The 24,992-nt window shown below is 46.6% G+C and overlaps 1 protein-coding gene across 1 annotated transcript in view; it reads left to right on the top strand.

The window, feature by feature from the left end:
• Positions 1-439: 439 nt before the first annotated feature.
• Positions 440-24,992, top strand: part of MDGA1 (MAM domain containing glycosylphosphatidylinositol anchor 1) — a gene marked incomplete at its 5' end in the record, with an annotated part of 132,499 nt that continues 107,946 nt past the window's right edge. The window contains one exon of the mRNA XM_082755484.1: positions 440-566. Within this exon, the coding sequence (XP_082611610.1) occupies positions 440-566 (127 nt within the window). The remainder of the gene's footprint in view (positions 567-24,992) is intronic.

The raw sequence follows: 24,992 nt of genomic DNA, 5'->3' as shown, positions 1-24,992 counted from the left end.
CGGGCGACGACTCTCCCAAGTTGGCCCCAGTTGGCAGCACTTCGGGCAGCCCAGGACTCCGGGCAGCGCTCGGCGGCTCCCCCTGCACAAAGGAAACCCCTTCGCTGGGGGGGGAGCAGCGCTGGGCTGGCCCGGACCCCGCTCCTGCTCCTGCCCCTGCGGGCTGCCCACTGCCCTGCTTCTTTTCCTGGGCATCCTCGAGCATCCTTGCGAAGGGAGAAGCGGCTCTCCGCTTTCCTACCCTCCCTGCCTCCTTCTCTTTTCCCATTCATTTTTTTTCCTCTCTCTTTTTTTTTTTTTTCCTTTTTTTCTTGTTGCTTTTTAATTTTTATCCCCAGGCGGCTCTGGCGGGGGGGTCCCTTCCTCCGCCGGTGTCCGGAGCGGGGCGCATGGGGCGGCGTTTCGGGAGGTTTTCGCCCGCTCCTCGCTCCCCCGCCGGATGCTGCCTGGGCTCTTTTGGCTGTTTTTCTTCGCCGGCGATGAAGGCGCTGCCTTGAAGATGGAGATGATCTGTTTTTTATTCCTGTCTCTGGTGCCAGCCTACAGCAGGGGACAGGGGGTTTACGGTAAGGGGCGGCATCGCGGTGGCTGCTCGGAGGGAGGGAGGGGGGAGGCGAGGGCGCAGGGCGGCGGCGATGGGATCAAAGTTAAAAAGCACCTGCAGGAGAAAGTAAATGACGCTGCCAAAGCTCGCCGCAGCCCGAGCGGAGAGGTTTACGCAGCGAAAGGCTTCCCGGAGCCTGTGGCTTCTCCCTAATTGCTCCCCGTAGCCCCCGGCCGCCCCGGGGCTGGTGGACACGATGCCGGCAGGGGTGGATGGATGCTGCCCCTTCCCCTGCACGGTGCCGGCACGGCTCGGCTCGGCTGCCCTCCGTGCTGCCCTGCCCCAAATCATCCCCCCCCTCCCCGATCCCCAGGGCGACCCCCGCCGGGCTCCCCCCTCTCCCTGGGGGCTGCCCTTGCGCCCTGGTGAACTTTGCCCCGAGCTGATGTGGAGCTGCTTGGGGGTTACTTTGATTTTTATATTATTTCTCCGACCGTGGTGGTGCTTATTTCCCCCCACCCCGTCTCGTTCAGAGGCAGGGTGGCAAATGGAAAGCCAGAGGAGGAGGAGGGCGGGGGGCAGCGGCTGGGGAACCCCCACGCCCCCTCCGAGCACCAGCCCTGGGTGGGATGCGCGTGAGCCAGCCCCCAGCCCCCCCTCTGAATTCTGCCTTTCCAACGCACTGGGAAAAAAAATAAATAAATAAAAGCAACCCCCAAGACTTGCCTCTCCTAACAAGCCGGCTTTATCTTGGCTTGCAACTCAGTTGTGCGTTGCTGTAAAGTCCTTCTGGAAGGCATGCCTCTGCCTCTAACAAGCCCGGCTCTCTGAGCTCTGAAGAGAGACCCCAGTGAGAGAAGCCAGCCCCCTCCTCCCCCTTTTTAACAGCACGCAGCCAGTCTCTTGTGTGAGCCCTGGCAAAGATCAGTTCAGTCTCCCTGGCTATGGGTAAGTCTTTGTAGGTCACTTTTTAATGATGGATTTCTTTAATGGGAACAATCCCTCCTTTCTCTTTGAGGGCTGGGATGTTAATTTGAGTTTAGGTCTGCTTTGTAAAATAACCATTTTTTAATGGAGGGAGTTTTGCTTCTTTTTCTCCTTCTTCCTCCTAGTACATTTTCTTGCAGTCCGCATGTCCAGAGGAAAATTGCAGGGAAATGAAGAGCAGAATGAGTTTGTGGTACAGAAACCTAGTCAAGGCAGGTTATTTAATCCTTTAAACCAGGCAATGTGTTTCTAGCTGAACTTTCTTAATTTTGCCTTAATGTGCTTGCTGCTGAGTAGCTGATGCTGTAGAACGGCCTCTTTGCTCAGGAGCGTAGCAAGAGGGACAGAGCTTACACCTGGTTTACCTAAATGTGCCTGAGGAGCCTGGCTGTTGTGGGCTTTTTCATTTACTTCCACAAACTTGCATTTGTTAGAGATGCTGCTGAATTAGATCCTCAGGATAACTTACAGGTGGCTTTCTCTTTTTCTCTGAGAGAGACTGGACAAGCAGCGTGCAAGAGAAAGCCCAGATAGACAGACATGCACTAAAATGACGGCATCTCTGAGTCAAAATGGTACTACTCCCATCTATTCTCTTACTTAACCACGCAGAGGAGAAACCCGCTCTCTCCCTCCTCTCCCCTCCCCTACATCTTCCAACTATCTGTTGAGGCTGTCGGGAGTCTTTGCACGCAGCCATCCCCGAGCGCAGCCCAGAGCAGCGTGCCGTGGAAGCAGCACACTGCAAACTTCTGCGGTGACTAATAGTTTTCATTTTGTCTCTCCCAACCCTGCCTTCGGTCCCCCTATCTGCACTGATTTCGTGCTTTGTGCAGCCAGCGCTGTTTGGGTGGTAAATTGCTGTTATTGATGGCTCACGCAGGACTGGATTGATACCGTTATGTTTGCGAGGATAACTAAAGCAGGAATAAAAATCAGCCCTACTGCCCCGCTGCTTTGTCTGAAATGCTAGCCTCTCACCGTAGCTTCGAGCTGATCACACTTAGGTGTTCTGTGCTGTGAATGTTGGCCTCGTGTGGCGCTTACCGTGGCACTTTTGGGAACTCAGGTATCATGGTTCAGGTCTATTTTTCTGCTTTTGAGGATTCATGGTGATGGGAATAGGGTGAGGCGTGTATATTGGTCTATAAATATATTTTACTTTAGTAAATCTGCTAAGATTAAATCAGATTAAACTAGATAAAGTATCCATGTGATGTACTCTTTAAATAATACACCCACATGGATGCACACAAAAGACCTCTGTCTAGGAGAGTGGAGTTGCTGGAGAGGTTTATTGAGATGAATGGTATAAATAAAATGTGTGTAAGGGGGTTGCTGGGAAAGAAGCTTTCGCAGTGGAGGTGCGATTTAATTAGGAGTCAAGGTGCTTTTAGCCTGCTACCTGAAGAGGCTTGTTATATAAATTGGCATTTGTTGTAATGACTGAAGAGTGTCTGAAACCCTCTTCTCATTAGCTGATCCCATCCTTTCAGCCTTGTTTGCTGAAATAAGACAAAGATGGCCTGACACGGGAGGCAGTTCAGCAAGCTTAGCCTCTCGTGGTGCCCCATTTCCCAAACTCAGTGTGCGCCTGTCAGTCCCGGTGCATTACTGCTGCCGGTCAAGATAAGGAGCAAGCAGTAACCAATTTATAGGAAATGTCATAATTTGGAGGGAGAGAAGAAAAGAGGTAAGGGGGAAGGGGGTCCTGACCTCCCATGTTTCAAGTTATCGGTGCTTAAAGGCTATATATTAGACTGAAAGGGGAGGGTAGAGAGGGTTTCCAAAGGGAAGAGCACGCCTCTTGCTTCCTCGTCAGCCTTGCAGACTCCAGAACACACTTAGCTCTGATTCAGGGTGTGCCCAGGGCTGCTGCTTTGCTTACTCCATGTGTAGCCTATAATTAACATTTTGGGGGTGTCTGGCAGCTAGCCCAGTCCAGTCCAGATGATCAGCAGCAGCCTTTTTTTGGGGCAGGATAAAAGAGAGCGGGCTGTTTTGTCCCCTGCCTCTCATAATTCACCTGCTGAAAAGGCGTCTGAGAAGCCTTTCAGGAATGGTCATGGCAGTGTGCGATGAGGGGCTGCAACAAGGCAAGGGATGGGGAATAAAAGCTTGGGCTGGGCAGCAAGCAAAACTGCCTGGCACGGATATCAGGAGGCTTGGATGGGCTGCGGTGCTTAAAACTGGTGCGATACTTAAAACTGGTGTGAGTGAAGCACATACAGAGTAGTCCTGGCCTCTGAGTTTGGGGATAAATGGCCCCATAAAGCCCTTTCTTTAAAGAGACACCATCGCACTGAATCACCTGTGAGGTGCCGCTGCAGGCAGGCAGAAAATCTAGCGGGAGAATGTTTTCTTGTGCCTGCAACAGGGGAGTGTCATGGTAAAACATATCTTAGGTTTAGGCCATAAACATTCCCACTCTTTCATTTCATGTCCACATGACAAGATTTGTTTCCTGCTCCTCTTACCTGTGAAGTAAAAGCCTCTCCTCCTGGAGCTTTCAGTGCAGCATCGCCCAAGCGGGGTGTCTCAACTCACACGTGTCACTTTGCTGCCAGTTTTGGGGGGAGCAGGCACACCCTAGTGTTAACCTTGAGCTTGGTGGCATGGATCTGTCCCCCTCCCCTGCCTCTCACTAGCTGTTTTGCCAGCAGGAGCCTGGTGCCAGGCAAGGAGCTCCTCAGCTTCCTTGCTGTTATCCCAGTGCTCCCCGTGCCCTCTGAAATGAGTGAGAAAATTGCTGGCTGAGGCAGCAATGGAGCTGGCTCCTGTCGGCCCCTTCTTGGCTGATCCTGCCTGGGAAAGGGAATGTACGAGCACAGCAGTACTCCAGACATCTATGTACGAGTGTGTATATGCATCTTTTATGTATAAAATATATGCAGACACACATCCTCCCCTGTGGGCTCAGCCATTTCTCCTTGTTGTCCAGCCCTGAAATCTGTGGTGACTCACTGTAGCCTTTCCATCACAGGTGTTTTGTAACTGGAGGGCCAGTTACAAAACTGGCCTAAAGACTGCCCTGCTCCAACATTTGCATGGTTCTCTGCCAGCTCTTTAAGTCCAAGGCATCAAATCTGGCCAGCCCTGTGCTCCTGCATGCTTTGGCATCCTCCAGCTGTAGTGTGTCAGACTCACACTCCTGACACCAGAGCCTTTGTTTTTAGGTCAGGTCAGTAGCTTCACACACCAGATAAACCCTCAATTGACTTTAATATGCAGTACTAGAAAACTGACATTATCCTCTTGACAGGTTGTTTGCAACTTTGCTGGTAGAAGTCAAAATATTTCACTATAGGTGTCACCAGAAACCACCATCCTATGCTAATTTTTGTGGGAACATGAAGACAGATGTTGAATAATTTGACATGAGCAGCATAGCTTTTAAAATTATCACCATGTCAGCTTTGCACTGGATTTATCTTTTTTTTTTTTTCTTTTTTTTTTTTTTTTCCCCCTTCTTTTTAGTTATATATATTTCAGATGATTTTAAGAGATAGGGGAGGGAGATGCAGTAAGTGGCTCCCTGTAAGTGGAAAATGCAGCTGAGGATGGCCTTGGAGGCTTAATAGTCAGACAGCAATTCAGTAGTGGCAATGAGGGATGCTGTGCAGCTGGGACTGCTGTTCTTATTTTTAAATAACAAGACAGAGAGACTTCCATGCTGGAGACTCAGAGATCCTGTGACACTTCCCATCAGCCAGAAGCCTTAGTGTTTTGGCCATGTTTTGACTGGAGTTATTGCTGTTCTGCTTTCTGGAGTAGTGCGGTTTCAGGCTTCCACTCCCTCCCTCCATACACACTGCGCTCTTTTGGTTCATTAAGCATAGCTGATGCCTAAAAGTCTTGCCTGAGCAGCCATGGCTTGTTTGGTGAGGGAAGGACTGAGGGCTAGGGCAAAAATTGCAGTGTGACCAATTTCTATGTGCTGGCGAAAGCAGTAGAGCCAGGTGCATTTCTACTAGTGAAAGGCTGCCTGGCAGGGCGTGCTCTGCTCCTCTGGTGGAAGTCTTCTGAGCCCTACCTGCAAAAAGGTTTCTTTAGGTGGCATTAGGTAAGTCAGCAGCCTGTGTAGCTCTGCAGAGAGAGCTTAGTGGTGAAGTTCTCACCGTGGTGGATAAGTGTTGGTGGGTTTTGTGCCGAGGGATTGCTGTGTTGTGCCCGCAGAGGGGGCTGTGTTCTGCTGTGGAGAAGCTGGGTGTTCTCCTTGTGATGGGCTCCTTCCAGGCAAAATACAGTGGAAAATATAATTTTGGTCTCAGAGATGCAGCAGGTACCTGCAGCTGGTAATACACTAGGCGTGTCTTTAGGCTATCCTGAGCAGCTGAGGTCTTATCAAAACTATTAAGAAAACTGTCTCTAATCTCAAGCAGTCAAGGTGGACACATCAAGTGCTCCCATCCCGGCCACCTTCCGCTACTCATCAGCTGGGGCTTGAATTCAGACTGGGAAAACATCCCCCTGGCTTGTGGAGGAAGGATGAGAGGGCTGTAGGGTACAGGCACTGTGCAGCAGCAGGCAGACCAGGCAGGGCTCTGGGATCTACCAGAGACAGCGATGTGCTGTGAAGAGGTGGGAGAAGGGAGTGCATGTTTCATGTCTCTGTGCCCGTGTTTAATGGTGAGATCTCTCCTCTGTCAGGATCCAAAGCACTCGCTTTGAAAAGGAAAGAAAGCTTTCATCTGCCCTTTACTTGGGGGAAAGGGTTGAAGGAACAACAGAGGCTTATTTTTATAGCCAAGCGCTAGCTCAGTGTTTAAAAGAAGAAATTAAATGTGTGATACCCCATGGAGCTGGTGATCAAAAACCGCTGCATTAAAGATCTGGGAAAGAACTTGAGAACTGGAGCCAGGAAAGGGAAATCCCGGGCATCTCTGATCGTGGTGCAGCAAAAGCAGAGCCAAGAAGAGCTTTTACCAACAGGTCAGCCAGGCCACGACCTATTTGAAGGCTGAGCTATCAGGCCAACACCGGGGCTTTTCTTGGAGCAGAAGCTCCTGCCCCCTGCCCATGGAAAGGCAGCCCACAGGTCTCAGCCCAGCTGTGCCACATCTGGACAAGGGGATGGGGACGGGGCTCATCTAGCAGGGGGGCACAGGGCACATCTGGGTGGCAGGACTGTGCCCAGCAGGGGGAGGCATTTCAGCACCTGGGGGTGCCACAGCTTCACTGAAAGAAAAGCTGCTGGATGTGGACCACTGGGGAATGACCCCACAGACATGTGTGGGGTCTGTTTTCTGGCATGGACACTGCAGCCACCCATGTGGGCTTGGGGAAAGGGCAGCCCCGTGCTCCCACCGGCTCTGTCCAGCGAGAGCAGTGCCCGGGTCGGAGCTGCTCCTTCCCTTTTGTCAGTGCTGGCCGCTCGCTTGCTTCTTCACAAATATCATTTATTTTAGGGTCTGAAACTCTGTCACGCAGTGTCCAAGCAGTTCATGATCCTATTTTTCTTTTCCCTTCCAGGAGTATCTCATTGTCAATTTCCCATAAAAGATCATATAATAAATAAGTGCAGGCATCTTAAACCCTGAGTTAGCTTTTCAACCATTGTCTCCATCTCTTTTTTCTTCACGTACTTAGGTGATCAAGGGTTATGTGTTTTTTTTTTTCTTCTAACCAACAGGGTTAGAAGAATCTGAACAGTTATGAGGGAAGAGCGATCCTCATGCACGGCTTTCCTCTGGCAGGAGGAAAAAAGACAACAGCAAGGTGGCAGCTGGCTAGCAGTGCCCCTGATGCACCCAGGTGCTGTGGTGCTGCCATGAGGCAGCAGAGCTGAGGGTACCCCAGCAGAGGCTTGTATTGATGCTCATACATCAGATTTGGCTCTTGGGAAAGTGTGACTTAGGGCTTGGCTCACTGCACCGTTATCTCCTGAGCATCGTGGCTGCCTACAGGGAGCTCTTTGTGCTGCAGTGCGTTGGCTATGTGATATCTCAGGTCAGCTTCTGATCGGTGATACTGTAAGTTTTAATGCCTAAACAGTCTGGTCCAGGTGAAGGGAGATGCCCGAAGTAAACAGGGAACTGGTAAAATACTACTGAACACAAATGATTATTTCTTTAAATTTCCTGCATGTTTTTCTAGACTAGGCACCAGCATATGCTTGTATGACTGCATCCCCAAAATCTTGGGAGCTTTATGGTCTCATAATGTGTAAACTCCTACGAGGAAGACGTTCCTTTTGTACACTCCTGTGGAGCACGCTGTGTTCTCAGCATTGTGTTACTAATGAGCAGCAGTGCAGATGAAGTTATACATCTCAGTGGCTGCAGATGAGGCAGGACAGCCGTGGTGGCAGAATGGCCTGGTGGTTCAGTGTCACTTCTGCTGTCCTGTGAGCAGGTCATGGCTCGACCAGGCTGCAGACCTGCAAGGAGGGGAGGGAACAAGGGTTTCAAGCAGCAAGCATGGATCTATCTGGTCAGCCTCTCACTTTCCTGTTGCTCCTCTTGCTCGTGCTGCAAATCACTCGTGGAGGTGCTGTTGGCTGCTATCCTGCTGTACCTCGCGTAAGGGAGATCCCACGATGTACCAAAAAATCTGCCTGTGATGTGTTGGCTGATGGTGTCTCCGCTGCAAACTGCAGCGCAGGACAAATGGCATGCAGACACTTTTGCTGGGTTTTATGGAAGTGGAAATGATGGCAGGGTGAGGGTAGCAATTGACATAGGTGCAGTAAGGGCTGTAATTTCTGAAGAAAAATTAGCGCGTGTTGCATAAAGAACCAATATAACATTGAAAGCTAAAGTCAAGCTGTGAGAAAAGCTTTAGGATGTCTGCAGGTGGACATTTAAAACAAGAGGAGATGCTTGCTGTTGCTGCTCCAGTTTCAGAAGGAAATGGTCCTTCACTAATTGGCGCAAATTGTTTTAAGATAAATGTGGATGGGGAATCTTCTGTGTGTGCCTTCATGATGAAACAAAAAGGGAAAAGAAATGTGATTCAGACAGATGCTTGAGAAATGGCTTTTGAGGTGTTTTTGAGAAATGGCAAAATGGCTTTTGCTTACAAACACTGTTGGAGTTATTGGTGTTTGTTCTATGCCCGCCGTGGTGGGTAAAGGCACGTGTAGAATTACAGGGTGAAGGATGACTGTCTCTTGCTAGTTTAATAAATTGATTATTCCAACTCAGAGCACCCCTTGAAATAGTGGGGATGTGAGAAATCAAGGCTCACAGAAACAACCTGACCTCAGCAGGAGACAGCTTGGGATGTGTGACTGAACTCCCCGGCCAGGCAAGTGCACACATTTAGGATGTTAAGTGCTCCAGACCAGCTGAAAGCTTCCTCTGTGGTTGTTAGACCCTGAAAATCATCTCAGAGCACACGAGTAGGATTTCTTGTGAGTTTAGGTGTTTCCCGTCACTGTAATATCTATGAACTTCCACCTTTACACGGCCCCTGTTGCCTACAGTTATTCCACTCTGCCTGTGGGGAAATGAGACAGAGACTAAGTGATTTGTCCTTGGCAGAAAAGAGAATCGAACACCAGCAAAGTTTTAAACATCCTTTTCTATCCGGTAAAGTGCAGCTGGTATTAAGTGCGATCCCCGTGGCTGACAGATGCAAGGGAAATACATCCCCAAGAAGGAATAAGCCATTAAGAACAGGTATCTCAGAATTAAGCTTTTTTTTTTTTTTTTTTTTTTTTAATTAAAAATGACAAAACCATGTTTGTTTTCCAGTACCAATTTAGCTCATCTTTGTTCACTTGTAAAGATTTATTTGGGGATATCTTTTAGGGTGTACCAGAGGCTGAGTCTTACTGTACAGCACTGGGGTATAAAGAGGGAAATCTTTCAGGCACGGGTACATACGTGTCTCTCTTCTGCTCCAGTCTGTTGGTGGCTTGGAAAATTGCTCTGAGGGAAGTGCAAAGATTAGTTGTGGAATATGTTGATTCATTTGGCAGCAATTTAAATTATTTTGCACTTGATCAAAGCATCAAAGAATTGAATTGTATATACATTAAAAGCTGTTCTCATGAATGGGTGAGGCTAAATAACTTTTTGGCACCAAAGGGAAGGATGAAAACACTGACTATGCCACGAAGGAGTAGAGATTTAGGAAAGGGAAAATAGCAGGGGACAGTATCATAGGTGTGTTACTGGAGGCAGTCTCTGGACCAGAGGAGAAGTAATGATAATGAGGTCGGAGTTGTGGTTCCAAAGAAGGGCTGGATGCCAGAGCAGTGTGCAGCTTTGAAGAAGGGAAGTTTGAATATTCCAAGAAGTTTTATTATTTTAATTATATGCTAAGTCTGTATTCTTGTTTTTCTTACAAGTACAAAGATAGGAAGAAGAAATCTCCAGTGTTTGTTTCCCAAATGCTAACAAAGGCTGAAAGGAATTAGTGAGAGTGACTTTTTTTTTTTTCCTTTTGAAAAAGAGATTTTCCTATTATATTTAGAGCAATCAAAATTTAAAAGTGATTTTTTGAGAAGGGGATAATCATGATTAGTGATCAAACAGTTGCTGAATAAGACGACTTTATCTCTGGCGATGGGGAATCAGAAGAGGGCAGTGGTGTTAGCTGCACATTGGGAAAATCCCCGTGGTAAGGTGGTGTGAAAGAGGGGGCCTTGCACTACCTCCACAAAAGAGAGATGCTTAGATACTGGATGGGAGCTTCCCCGTGCTATGAGACAGAGGGATTAGGGGAATGCCTTTGCAAGCATGTTGACTTGAGGTACGTGTATGCTGTGCCTGAGCAAAAGTGGGACTGTATCCTGTGGGCGCGCTCCTGAGCCAGCCTTAAATGAGCTGTTTCAGCTGCTGGTCACAGTGCAGCACTAACAGCATGGAGCCCGGTCTCGCTCACGATCCAGCTGTTGCTGCAAAACCCTCTCAGGATGCTGCACAGCATGCAGAGCCCCTTGCATCTGAGGTCACCAAATGCTGGGCTCAGCTCCTTGATGAAAATGTTGAGGACGCCTGCACCAGTTTAATGCTTGCTTTTGGGTTGCAGAGCAAACAAATATGCTCAAGTCCTGCCTGAGCAACCGGGCGGAGATCCTATAAACCCAGCTTTGTTGTGGGGTGTAGTTTGGAGCTCGAGGCTGTAGCAGCTTTGCTAGCGCACTCCAGTGATTGCTAACTCTGGCAAGACAAATGCCACAGTTGTTCTTGCTCTGTGGTATCTGTCAAGCAAGCAGAGCTTGCAATGTGAGAGTGCAAGTTGCCTTAATGCAGCTTGCTGTTGTGACAGCAAAGCTCTGGGCAACAGGTCTAAAATTAATCTTTAATTTTGATTTTTTTTTTTTTTACTTGAAAAACTATTCTTGAATAGCTCCCTGCAAAGACAAGCCCTGCATTTAACTGTGATTAAGTTTCTAAATTGTTTTTCAAAATGGAATAGTCGAGCTCCTGAAGCACATAGCTGCATCTGAAGACGTTCCCCATAGTAACTAAGCTCCAGCTTTGGTTAAAATAGTGTGATAATAGTTTGTTTTCTGGTTGGTCTAATGATACAGCAGATCAGGACTTTCATCCTTATTCCTGCAGAAAAATGAAATAGACAGTAGAGAATGACTGTTTACTATGATGTGCATGATTAATACCATAAATCTTTCATGTGGGGATGCTGGGTGAAATGAATGAGTATTATCACAATAAATTGAAAGGAGCAGTTTGCTACATGTTCGTGTTTGGTAATCAGGCTTGAAACATGATGTAAAAGGAGAAATTAGCCAAAGTTTACGGTGGCTATCAAAGCTCAAAAGCACTCTGTGGCATTTGCTAAGCCTTGGCAAATATGACATGCTGATTTTTGCAGATCACAATGAGCATATGTACCTACTTGTGGCTGATGGTTATTCCAAGTGGCCAGCAGTAGTGTGTGCGCTATTTGACAAACAGTTCTGCTTCTCGGATTATTATGGAGACATTTCAAAGTATGTTTGCAGCATATGGCTTGCTTAAGAAGATCGTTTTAGATAAGAGACATTCGGTAAGACACAGTAAATCAGCTGCTTATCACTCCGCTTCTGAGGGGTCAGCAGGGCATTTTGTACAGACACTTAAAAGAGCAGCAGAGAGAAATGAGGAGCGAGGCCCTCAACGTGGCATTGCAAACTTTTCTTTCTTTGCGTAGGTCAGCAGTACCAAGCAACAGGCAGAACAGCTCTAGCAGAGCTAATAATAAACAGGGTTTTAATTTAAGAATTGCATTCAATTATTTCAAAGCAAGTCTAGAAACAGAGAGTGAGGAGGCTGGGGGAGGGAAACCTCAGTGTGAGCTGTTTGCTTGTTAGGCCTAAATAAAAGCTTTGCAGAAGAAGGAAGCAGGGGAAGGTGCTAAAAAGTACCAGGATCTGTGATGTGCTTGTTGAGGTAGACAGGGAAATGAGAAGGAAATGTGTCTAGCTATTGCTAGATTTAAAAAGAGAGAGAAGAAATTGATGCTGTTGACGGTGTGTAAATTCTAGGAGTGAGAATATTTCTCTCTTTCATTGCCCTCATGATAATACCCGTGACATTGTTGCTGTTCAAAATGAAGGATTGGAAGAGCAAGTGAGAAGTGCCGTCTCCGATAGGCAGGAGTCTTGCTGAAACAGGCTCACAGATCTCCCGGAGGGTGAGAGCTGTTATATTAGGGTCAGGGAAAAGGGGGCTGCTCTTAGCACCACCACCCCCAACAAGAAATGGGAGGATATAATGCAGATTGTGCATATATTCTCTTATACTCGTTTTTTTTTTTTTTCCTTTTTTTTTTTTTCTTTTCTTTTTTTTTAAGGCTCTCGATGCTTTGTGACAGAGAAGAGCTCTTGTTTATAGGTAAACAGTACAGCTAACACTGAGGCTGGAGCCCTAATCCCAGGATGCTACAGAATAGGCAAGAGCTTGTAATTTACAGGCTCATTTGCGGAGCCTCTTCTGATTTTTTTTTTACCTTTTTTTTTCTCCATTTTTTTCTTATCTAGCTAAAGTCATTGTAATTAGTCTTTGAGGCATATTTTTCTGATTACATTTTTGTCGATACAAGCTCTTATTTCTTACATGGGTTTTGTCACACCTGCTTGCCTTACTGGTACAGTGAGCTTTCTACTTGTTAGCTAAGAAGGAAACGATGCAGCTATGGAGGTATGAGGAGGCAGCCATTGTGCTTTCAGCATTGCCATCAGAAAAAAAAAAAAATGTTGGCCAAATTCACTTCAGCATCTTACTGTTTGGCTGGGAAGAGTGATTGTGCTTCTTCAGCTTCTCTGTGAAAGCAGAAGTTAGAAGGAAAAATAAAATCTTAGAGGAACTACTGGGTATCGCTTTCCTGGCTACATTTTTTTGGCTCTGCTGTGCTACTCATGTAGATGGTGTTTTAATTCTAAGTGAGGGGAGTTGAATCTAGATGAGCTGTTCCTCTGGTAAAAATGCTGGCCTGAAATGCTGCACATAATGGCTTGGATCCTGTCTCTGTCAATCTTCCTTTCTGATTTTTTTCAAGACTTCAGTGGAAGCCAAGCATGTTAAAATAAATAAAATAAGCCTTAAAACAAACCACAGAAGATGCCATGTCTGTTAGTTTCTCCTGGTCTTCTGCTCGTGTGAATTGAAGGTGGTACCATTTGTCTGCCTCGGATGTTTTGAAAATAAAGCTGGTGGTTTCAGTGAGGTGTTTCCATCTGGACGAGGAGGGTGGGCACAGACAAACAACATGAGTTTCTGTGTAGTAGCTGAATTTTTCAGTGATGTGATACCCACCCCCTTCCCCTTCTCCCCCATCAGCATTAAATACTTGACTTAAGACTCTTGTAGTCTTGTGGCAGTTTCCACTTTGATGCATTGGTGAGCATCCTTTCCTTGATGGCTGGTTGCTGTGGTCACTGTGCTGCTGCCACTCTCAAGCAGTTCCTGAGCTGCCTTCAGCAAGATGCTGCTGGAGAACCCATGTGTGATCTAAGTGCAGAAAATCCCCGTGTGTGAACCTGTTTCATAAAACAGGAGGATGCTTGCTTTGTATAGAGTGCAACGCCTCAGGGCTCAGGCTAGCCACATAAAATGCTTCTACGGAGCCAAGCTTTGTAGCCAGGGTTTTCTGGATCTATTGTCTGAGATGATGGCTTCTTTATGGGAATTCCTCATTTCTCTGGGCATGGAAAGTGTCCCAATACTTTAGTTTTAAAATCCACCGCTATGGATGATTTAGATTATGCTCCTGTTTATTCCAGAGTGGGATAATTCCTATTATACTAGAAGTATAGTTCAACTCTCAGCAAGTCATGCCTCTGTTTTCATTGCTTAATCTTGGAATGATGGGAAAAACAATCTTTCTTATCCCAAACATTTGTCTTTTTTGTCCAGTATGTGATATTATTTGTGCACCCTTTCCTAGAGACTGCAGAACTGTCACTCTAAGTGAATTTGGGGTAGCGTGCCTTAGCTTTTCAGCAGGATTGTTGTGTTAGCTACAGAAAGGAAAAATTCTTCTTTTCCTTAATTGCATTATACTCGGCTGAGACCATTTTTCCTTGCCTTTGTCACCTACATTTATTCCCTAGCTCTTCTAGTGGCCTTAAAAAGTACAGCTAGAAGGAAGGGACATAAATAGAGCTAGTGTTCAGGATCTCACTCAGGTTTGGAGATGTGTGCCTCGTGGTGGGGAGTCTTTGTTCCTTTGTCCCGCTGTCTTCCCACTGCCTCCTCTCTTTCATTGGTTCCTGGTGTTTCACCTTCAGAATCGTAGCTGCATTCACTTTGCTTAAAATAATATTTGTTTGAATAGTAAAAGCTGTATTAAGGGAATGTGTTATCAGCTTAGTTTAGATACACATGTTGGCTCTGTGAGAGACAGCTTTGCAAAGAAAGTCCAACTCTATTCTTTTGCACATAAAATGAGTGTGCAATTAAATTCCTGCAAGAGGTCTGCAACTGAAGAAAGCCCTTTTCTCCTGCTTGCTGGCATGCAAATGCCCAAATGCTGCTGCGGCTGCTTCGCTAGGAGTTGCTGTTGCAAGGGAAAACCAAGTGGCATTGAAATCGTGCCAGTGATACCTTTATACTGAGCTATAACACTGAAGGCAAACAGCAGCTGGAAGCTTGGTTTGATCTTTCTGTATGAATAAGATTAAGTAGCAGGCATGGTGCTGGTGAGAGCTACTTTCCTGAGCCCTTTTCACAAAGCTTTTGAGCAGGTTTGGAGAAGTGCAGAATAACTTCAGCTCCTACTGAAAGAATGGTGACCCAAGAGCTTGACACTGCTTAGCCCGTGTCCCTTATTATTGGGGTATTGTATTATCGGTGTATTGTCCCTTGTTATTGGGTATTGGTCCACCTTAAAGTGTTTGTGTGTGTGTGACTTGGCTAGCTGAGCTTTTGAAGTCTCCATTTGGGAAGGCTGATATTTGCAACTTGACTCTTGTGATTTTTAATCTGGGTGGCTGACTGTTACTGAGTTATACTGGTGGCATGTGGCACTTGAGGGGGAGCTTCCCAAGCCCCTGGGGGATGTCCCCTCAGGTATTGCCATGCAAGGCAGTCTGCTGTCCTTCTCCATATCCCGTATTTATGGACTGTCTGTGCTGCCTTGGACCCTCTAGCACCAGCTCTCTTTGGGGAGGGATGGCAGTGGTACAGCATTTTCTTACCCTCCCTCTGCTTCTTTCTTTGGTCTTTATTTTCTGAACACAGAGAAGATGAATTTTTCTGATATATCCATATCTTCCCTTTCCTTCCTGGTAATATTTATCTGAATATTTGTACGTGTTTGGTATTGACAGTATCATCCTACTGTGGTGAGAACCTAGCCTGGTCGTCAACAGGGATCAGGGAGTTTGGATCCAAGGGGCAGCTCTTGGGGACTGTGTGAGACCTGCTGTAAGCTGAGGCAGGGCAGACAGGCCTTAGGGCTGCTTTTGCAGCGCTAACCATCTCTGCTCTTGCATTTGCTTTTCTGATCTGAATGGTCATCACTGTTTCCGTTTTAAAAGCAAGAGTGAACTTTCAGTGAACTTTCATTTTCCCTCTCAAGTAGCTTTTGGGATTCCCAGTGCTCCCTCAGTCTGCTTTCCTTTCTGCTTAGAGTCACCTTGCTAGCCTCACCATTTTCTCTGGCCAAATGTGTTTAGCTTCACACATGTGAATTCTGCCCATGATATCCCTAACTTCCTCAAAGCAAGGGTTGAGGAACAGACCTTCTTTCCTTCTTCCTTTTCCATTTGCATCCTTTTCTAAGGTATTCTTACCCTGAACTTTCAATCTGCCTTTCAGCTCTTCTGCAGGTTTCATTGACTGGACATTTCTGCCTTCTCTGATTCAGTGTGTGGTGCTCAGGCAAGCACCTGAGGATGGGTGGCTGTGCTGACTTCACAGGCTGGATTTGCTATTAACTTGCCAGAGAAAATAGAAAGAAGAAAAAAAAAAAATATTTCAAGTAGAATAGGAGCTTGTGCTTGGGAAATGAAGGGCTGGTGCAGGGTATTCTACTCTGCAGGTGGAATATGAATGCGTGCCCTATTGTGTCCTCAAAAGTCTTATGTATGCTGAGCAGTCTTATGCAGTAAATGTATCTGGAAGTTTGGGACCAGATTTGATAAAGCCATGGTTACAAACCACCTCTGGTTAGAGATGAGGCCAAACAAATGGTTAAAGTATGTTCTTGTCAGCTCTTGTGGAATCACAGACATTACTAATACCTCTACTTTTGTGTTTTGTTTTGTTTTTTTTTTAATTACCTTTTTCTTGAGCAGATACTTTCCCAGATAATTAATCCATCTTTCCATCACCCTCTAGGAAGAAAAGCTGGTTTGGGTATGCTAGTGCTCATGTATTTCTGGGTTAATGTGTCTCCGGGAGTGCTACCCTTCTTGGTGTGAGTGCCAGTTGGGCCAGACTGCTCCTCAGCCCAGTGCTGGCATTGAAAGGAAGCCACAACTCAGATTCTCCATGTTCCAGGGTGTAATAACCTCTAGGCAGAATAACCTGGCACTAAACTCCCTAGGGTGGAGAAAGGAAGCAGTCCCCTCGTGATTCTGTGTGCTTATAGTATGCATTGCTGCTGGATCAGTGTTTTCTGGCTTCCTCAAGTAATTTTTTAGTAAGTGTGGGGAAAAAAATAAAAAAAATATAAAACAGACAGAACTTCTACAGTGTCTGGGGATAGTTAGGTTGAACAGAGGCAAGTACAGCCTGTTTTGTACCAAAGATGAGGGATTCATGCAACTCTTTTCCACTTAAATTGTAGAGTGACCTTTCTTTCTTTCCTTCCCGTCCCTCGGGAGCATGTCCCCTTTCATTGCTGGTCTGTTCATCTTCTCCAGTACTTGGTGGCTCTCCCCCAGGAGCATGCATGCCCACAGCCTGCAGCAGTGAGGTGCCTTAGGTGAGCAGTATGGCTGTAGGCTTTGGAACAAGTGCATTTGGGGAAAACTGCTTTTGTGTCTCTGATAATCTGTTAGGTTCCCCTGGAATCCCTGCCTGGGGAAAGCTGTGACATTTTGCATTGTTTTGGGAGCTCTGTGACCACCTTCCCAGAAGCTCTTTCTGGGTTTTATGGTCTTCAAAGGGAAATGGTACAGTAACTCCATAATGGTGGAGAACAACACTATATAAAGAAGGGAGAAGGAAATCTACATTTTTTTTAAGGAAAAAAAAAATCTCTACAGATCTCTTGTTGTTTGTTTTGGGACTGAGTTTACATCTAATCTCTGGCATCTTTCCATTCCTTGTACTTTTTTTTTTTTTTCTCCTCTTCCCCTGAGAGATGCTAAGGCCTGGGGATTTAAGCCAACACCAAAGTAATTGTAATTGAGGATTTAGTCTGAATCGTGGTGAAAGGACTGACAGAAATTCGTATAGTCTGGACTGCAGCCCAGTTTAGAGGTCTTAAACCATAAAATCCTTTGCTCATCTCTATCAACTCCTGTATTAATGGCCCAAAGCTTTGAAAAACAGAACCAAACAAAAGGAAATGAAACATATATTATCAATAAATGCAATGTTCATGACATCAGTGATTTTGTTATGTTACCTTGCTTCTACATCTCTACATTGAAACCGGTTAGCGTAAGATGTGTGTCTCTTTATATTTTCATGTATTTATTATTATTATTACTGTGGTGGTATGATCTCTCTTCCCTGCTGGAGGAGACAAAAGCACAGACCAAACCCCCTCTCCTTTGTGGTGCCAGTCTAATCCAGTCTTGCCTTGGTAACTTCAGAGAATAACTGAGGTTGGAAGGGACCTCTGGAAGCCATCTGGACCAGCTGTCTGCTCCAAGCAGGGCTGGTCTGGGGTTAGAGCCAACTTTGAAGTTAAAGCAGATTGCTCAGGACCTTGTTCAATTGAATTTTGAGCATTTCCAAGGGTGGAGGAAAGTTCCATAAGCTCTTTGGGCCCTTCTACTGTCATTTGACCAACCTCAGTGTGAAATATATATATATAATTATTTTTATTATTATTTTAATTGGCTAATGGGAATTTTCTGTGTTGCAACCTGTGGTTTTTGGCATTCTTCTCACCATGAACCTCTGGGGAGAGGCTGGCTCTTTCTTCATCCCCTCATTAAGTAATATCAACACTTCCTTTGTCCTGAGACACGTGTGAACAAAAACATTTTTCTCAGCTTTCTTCATACACCATGTGCTCCCCCTGCCCAACCTTCCCGATGGTCTTGCACTGGACTTGATCCAAGATGTAAGTGGCACTTTGTGGAAGAAACCAGGAAAGATATTTTTTTCAGTGAGGTTCTTCCTGCTATGCGGTGCTTATAGCAAGGATTTCTTCATGACCTATCCTACTCTTTAAAGATTGTTGATTAATACTACTGTAATTAGCACACTCTTGATGAAGCCTGCCGTGAAGACAAGCAGAGAAACTGAAGATACATGGGTAGACGTTTCTATATATTCCCATTATATGCAATGTGATCTCTGGTAATAACCATATTTCGTATCCTTCTGCAAGCATAACAAAAAGATTAAACATGCATTGGGTTAGAGATGGTGGAAAATGTCAATAAATCCATTGACCACACACCAGAGGAAGAAAAACCTCTGCTTAAATGTGTGTATATATGTGCGTGCATATTTAATGTACTATACACATATTTTGCAGGGTGTTGGTTGAGGTACCCAGCTCCAGTTTGCTTGATTAGAAAGCAAAGGGTGTTCAGCAGATGTCCTGTGCTGTGCACCTTGTCAGCGTAAGGCGGTTGTGTCCCCAGGGTGTAGCAACAAATGAGTAGCTCGGAAGAAAGATGTGCAGTTTCTCAGGGATGCTTTGTAAAGGCAACGTCAGGTCCTGCTCAGGCTGTTTAGTTTGAAGCCACTTGCGGTGAGCTAATGTGGCAGGGGCACCTCATCTCACGTTGGATGCTCTGGGGTTTCTTTGCACTTTGAGTTCTCCATAGGCACCCGGTTGGTGGCTTTGCTTCACAGCGTGAAGCGCTGGAGCAGGAAGCTGGAGATTCAGTTTTGCTTTCTCTCTTCATTTGACACAATTGTAGGTGGCATGGGGAGTGGGATGCTGGGGTAGGAAGAAGAAGAAATTATTTTACTCCCACTGAATTTTATCTGGGCAATGTGCCCTATCTGAACAGTTGGTTTGGTAGCTTTTATTTTTTCTAATGTGCTCAGTATCTGTTCTTTTTCTCTGTCTCTTCCCCTCTTGTAGGGCCATTTCCAGATTAGAACGAAATAGGCTTTTAACGAGCAAAAAAAGATTGGGAAGATGGGAAGTCTTTGTGTTCAGCTGCCAAAAACACAGCACTGAATTGGTGTGAAAGGCATCTCCTTTGCTGGTTGCCTTGCTGGTGAAGTCTTTCAAGGAACAAAGATGGCTTCAAGGGTCTGTCTCACCCTCAGTGCACCTGAAATCTAGCCCAAGTGCAGTTGCACGTCTCTCTTGCTACCAATATCCGAGTGAAAGGACTCTGATCCTTTATTATTATTATTATTATTACTTTTCTTGTTATTTTTTATTTATAATGTGGAAACTTGATTGCTGACCTCCTGGGTTTTCTTAGAGGGAGAATGCAGCCAGTCCCTGCTCGTGCTTTGCAGGTCCCCTGCATTGTTTTTTCTGGGGGGTGGGCTATGTATCTGTGCAAATCTCAGTGCTGCTACTGAGCTGACTCCTCCAAGGGAGTGGCAGTGCTGCAGCTTCACTAGAAAATATTAATGCATGTAAACATTTTTTTCTAAAGGCATTACATCTTCCTGCACGTACTTTATTATATTCCCACAAATCTGACTAGATGTGATAGATAGGTAACCAGGGAGCAAGGCTGGGGAAGCGTGCTAGAGAGGGAAGGAGGGAAAAGGGAACGAAATAAACACAAACCTGCTGTAATTCAAAACAAGGCAAAATCAGATTGTGTGCTTTGGCTAATTTTCTTATTCAGGTATTGATCCAATGGCTGCTCCAGAGTCTATTAGCAGTCAGCCAGTGAAAATATTTCCCATCGGGGGCTCTGACCTGAGACGAGGGTGAATCTATAGCAATTTGTTCAAACAGAGGAAAGCTTTTTCCTCTGATTTGTATTCCAATTTGCACAGTATACAGAGGGGGGCCCTGTCGTGGGGGTTTGTGGGTTGGTGCTTGTCAAGTGGGAATCAAGCTCGAGCCAGGTAACTTGGCTGAACAAAATGTCTGATTAAACTCTGAGCCGGGCACCCTCCTTCTGTCTCGTTGGGTTGTCTGGATGTTATCTACAGCAGGCTGGCATGTCAAGAGTAACTGTGCAGCCCTTTGCATCCTCTTGGCAGGGAGGAGGCATGGCCTTGCCCTGTCAAAGCTGCCCCAGGGAGGAGAGGAGGTCTTCTCCTAGGAGGAGGACTTCTTGTGCCATTATGGCATATGTGCACGTACAAAGACATTCCCCTATATCTTACTAAATTTTCATGCTAAGGTCTAAGGGACCAACCTGACAGCAGTCCTGGAGTTTGAAGTCCTCTTTTACTGCATTTGAGGCCACTTAAATCTGCCTGCCCTGAAGGACAAGTTGTGCAGGAGAGGGGTGAATCGCTTCCCTCCCTGCAGGCTTTTAGAGATAGGGCAGAAGCAAAGGCAGTCTTCCTCCTGCCTACACCTTCCTTCTGTGTGCTGTCAGTACTGGTGGAGCAACAGATTTCCTTTGGGGATGGCTGGTGTTCTCCACCAGTGGATTTCAGCCTGGACCAACTGGGCTCACAAGTGGCTTGACCCTGATTTTCCTCACTGGAGAAGGCCAGCATGGGCGCTGCTTCTCTCGAGTGTTCCTGATTCCAGGAGTTCCTGATTCTGATTCTTTCAGGAGAAAGAATCCTGGATCCTGATTCTTTCTTGGGGTCTTCCAAAAGTCACCTCATAACAAGCTTTGGTTCCCAGCTTTCCCCCATAGCTATGCTGAGGGTGCCCTAAGGACATTGAGCTCCCCTTCTTACGCCTCCCAGTTGGCTGCCTTACATTATTATTTCAGAAGTAATCCGGTTAGGAAATAATCTCAGCACCCCTTAAATCCAGTGCTTGCAGCTATCGTGAGCCACCAAAAGTCTCAATGGCAGTGAAAAAAAAGACAAGTTTAGCAATGCTTGTGGTTTCCAGTGTCTGTTGGGTCACCAGCAGGTCTAATGCCAGCTGCTCCCCGCTGGCTTCCAGGTCTGAGGTTGTGCCCATTTGTCTTGGTAATGGGGCAGATGTAAAGTCATGGCTGGAGAGGTGAAGAGCTCATTAGGTAAGCCCTGGTTCACACATGGCAGTGTGCTCTCTGCCTCTGAGAAAGCCACTAAAGTCAGGGTTGTGACTTGAAATACATCGCTTTGACAGACATTAGTACTAGAGGAGGTCTCTGAACGTCAGCTGACTGATATCTATATGGCATACATTGGGCTTGCATGTTAACCAGTGATACCATGCTGCCTGTTTTTCATGACTTGTCCAAATATAGAAGCCTAACGTGGAAAAATCCTTCATGTAAAGAAGGCAAGGGAGAAAAAAACTTCCTTTATATAAAAGCAAAGGGTGGAGGGAGTAATAGGATGGATTTCTTCTCCTAATGCTGCTTTTAGCCTTTAAAATTGGCTGGAATTCTCCTCAGCTTTGTTATACCTGCTTTAATTTAGTGATGGTCATAGAGGGAGAGGGGCTAGAAAGGAAGAAATAAATAAGCACCTTAAATCTTAAGTCTGATCAATTTCTAAACTGCAAGCTTATTTTTGACTTGGCAGTAACTTTCAGGGAACTGGCCTGGATCCTGGGGAGTGCAGTAACTCTAGCTTTGAGAAAGAGTGTGAAAGTTTATGAGATTTTTAAAGCAGCCAAACAGAGGTCCCTGCAGTCAATGACATGAGGAGAGCATGTGTGGGAGCGACAACAACATCATTTTGCAATATTTAGGAGAGTATTTACTTGGTATCAGGGCTGTGGAGTGTGTTTTTGCTGCTTTTATGGTTAGCAGAGGGCTTGTTAGGGTGCGGCTGGAGGGAGGCACGGTGCAGGGGAGGCTCCTCCATGCGAGTCACAAGCTCCTGAAGAAGGGGACCCCAAGTCTCCTGCCCACCTCCTTCCCCAGGGAAGGAGAGCCCCCTTCCTCCAGCCTGCAGCATCACTTCTGGACAGCAGGCAGAGCACGTGCTGTGCTGGGCTGCCCGAGCAAAGCAGGCTAGAGGGGGGCAATTAAAATCCGAGGTGCCACTTGCTTGATACGTGCTATTGATTGCCTCCCATCAGGTGCAGGACTTTAGGCCTTTCATACCAGCTAATTGGTCCAATCCCTTCCTTAAACGTGACCAGGGCTTTAGCAGAAAGAAGAATGGCTTATGAAACAGAGTTGTCAAGCTGCGGGTCCTTCCCGTTGCTTTGGATGCGCTGCCCTTTCATTCCACTGTCTGCCTCCTCCTGGGCTGTGGCTCAGGCTGTAGGAGGGAACTGAACAGTTCCTGCTACATCTTTAATGCTTTTGCCTGTCCTCTGCAGTGCTGGGTCCTGCAGCAAACAAAGCAAGCTGCCGTGCTGAGGAGATGGAGCTAGGCTGGTATTGAGCTGTGTGCTTGCTCCCGTGGGGGATCCTGCACACAGCACCAAGCACCAGCTTGTCAGGAGGAGATTAGTGGGGCAGAAGCACAGGGGAGGGTTGTCAGGGCCTGCTTTGGCTTGGCTGTAGGGAGAAGATGCTGTGGGTGACTCTTACCCACCCAGGGAAGTGTGTGAAGGGAGTGATGCATGGTATCCACAGGTTACCGTAAGGACTGTTTCTTCCAATTCAAGTTTTGTAGTGTATATTGTGGAGCAAAGGCTTGGAAAATGCTACTAGGAAAGTACGCAGGGTATCTGTGGAAACTCAGCATGTCCCCAGGATGCACAGCAGAGTCTGCGACTGGTCCCCCAAATCACAGCAGGTCTCCCTGCTGTGGTGTGAGGCTGATTCAGCGTGTTCCTCCCAGGGATAGTAGCAGGCTCCTGTCTGCTTCAGGACTCTGAAACAACACCTGCTTCCCTCCACCAGCTCTGTTGATGTGTATTCTTGTGTTCACTTTAACGTCTTGCCAAGAGTGTGTTCTGCGAGGCAACAGCACTGGCAGGGGTAGTTCCCTCGAGATGTTCGGGGAAGGATGTTCCTCGCAGGGCTCGCGTGCATCCGTTTATCTGCGAGCCTGCCTGCCCGTGTTGCTGGGGCACTGCTTGATTCAGTCTCTTCCAGCTCTGAATCTCATGCTCCACAAGTCCTGTGTGCACAGGCAAGCTCCAGGGGCTGCATCTCCCCCTAATGTGGGGCTGATAGCATGAAACCAGAGGGAGCAGCTCCTGATCCTGGCAGCTGTGCTTGGCGTGAGCAGCAGTTCACATTTCAGGCCTTGGACCAAAGCACGGAGGTAAATTGGAGTGAGAATGGGGATGGCTGGTGTTGTGGTCATCTGTGCAGCAGGCTGTGGCCAAAGCACTGCCTTCCTGCAAGCCAGGAAAGGGCAGCGATGGGAACTTTTCCCACTTCTTCTCCTGAGTTTTGGTTGAGTTTGTGTGTGAAGAGGAGGGGACAGAGGGGAGCAGCTTTACTGTGCTGACGTGCTGTAGCCAAGACAGCAGCAGTGGATTCAGTGCTGCCTCATTGCAAGGAATTGAAGCCTTTGGGCTCCCAGCCTGGCTGCTGATTCTCCACCAGCTTTGTACCTGCAGGAGAGGCACAGTTCAGTGCTGGAAGGAATATTGAACAAAAGGGCAGGGGAAAAAATGTTTGTGAAATGCAATCTAAGGAAAAACAAGACAATTATTATGCTATAAGATGAAAGTCGCTCCTTATATCACATCCATTCCTGTTTTAAAACTTAATTCTGCACTTTCTACATATCTGCTCTTTGGTCTTTGAACTTCTCCCAAGTGAGCTTGCTTTTCCCCAGGTGGATCTGGTGCTGGTCCCTGATGTTTCCTCTCTGAGAGTAACCTTAATTCTCTCCAAATAATTGGAGGAGGTTATTCCTTTTTTTTCTACCCTTCATCAAAACTCTCCCCTCATTTTCCTGCCTCCTTTGGGCTTGGCAGCCAGCAGCAGTAGGGTAGGAAGGAGGGTGCTGGAGGGAAAGAAGCCTCCGTCATGTGCATCTCCAGCCAGCTGAACCTGCAATTTTGTCCTTTTGTGGTGTCCTTATAAAATCATTTACAGGCCTGTCTGTGTCAGGTGGCCTCTCAAGGCAAGTTCTTCCCAGAGGACTACCTGTGAGGGTGCCAAAAGCCTAACCCCCCCTAGGATGAGGCTGCGTGCAGGTGGCAAGTCCTCACTGCTTCCCACCCCACTCAGCTCCTGACACACCAGTTCTACCTCACCACTGCAGAAAATCTGCCTTCCCTAGGTCTCTAACTCATCTTTTGTGTGGGAACTACGCAGCACCACTAGTTTCACCAGCATGTATGTAAGGGCACTATGAGCACTTTGCCATTTGCTGCTTTTTTTTAAAGTTTGTCTTTCCTCATGAAGTAGAGCTGTGAGCATCTTATGTAGTGGTGTGGGTCATGAGCACAAGAAACAGCAGAAAATCCCTGGTTTGGGAACAGATGGAAATGTCTCCCAGCACTTGGGTAGCATTGATGGGAGGTGAATGGCAAAACGCAGTTTTGCTTGCTGTGCTGGTGTGAATATTGCACTGGTCTCTGGGCTTGGCTGGCTACCTGGAAATTTCCAAAAGAAAAACTTGTCATTCTGTTGGTTGGTTTTTTGTTTGTTCATTTGTTTTGGTTTTTACGATTGCAGGAGGGTTTTTATGTCTAGCGTGAGATCATATTTAATGTTCCTCTTTCTCCTGCCCTACTCAAGTGATGTTTGGTGCTGGAACACACCATTAAACTGCTGCTGGGTTCTGCCCCCACGTGGATGCATTTCTGTGGCAACGTGGGAGAGACAGACCATGAAATAGCCTGCATGTGTTAAATTTTACGAGGAAGGAGGGAGCCTGTGAGGGGAGAAGTGGTAAATGGTAACGTGCGAGGATCAGCCTCCACTTTGAGGATTTTGGCTCAAGCCGCGAGTGGGAGTTAATTGCAGACTACG

This window comes from Aythya marila (assembly GCF_965140915.1).
Source record: "Aythya marila genome assembly, chromosome: 3".
NCBI lineage: Eukaryota > Metazoa > Chordata > Aves > Anseriformes > Anatidae > Aythya > Aythya marila.
Note: the sequence above shows the minus strand (reverse complement) of the source record. Positions and strands in the feature narration are given on the sequence as shown.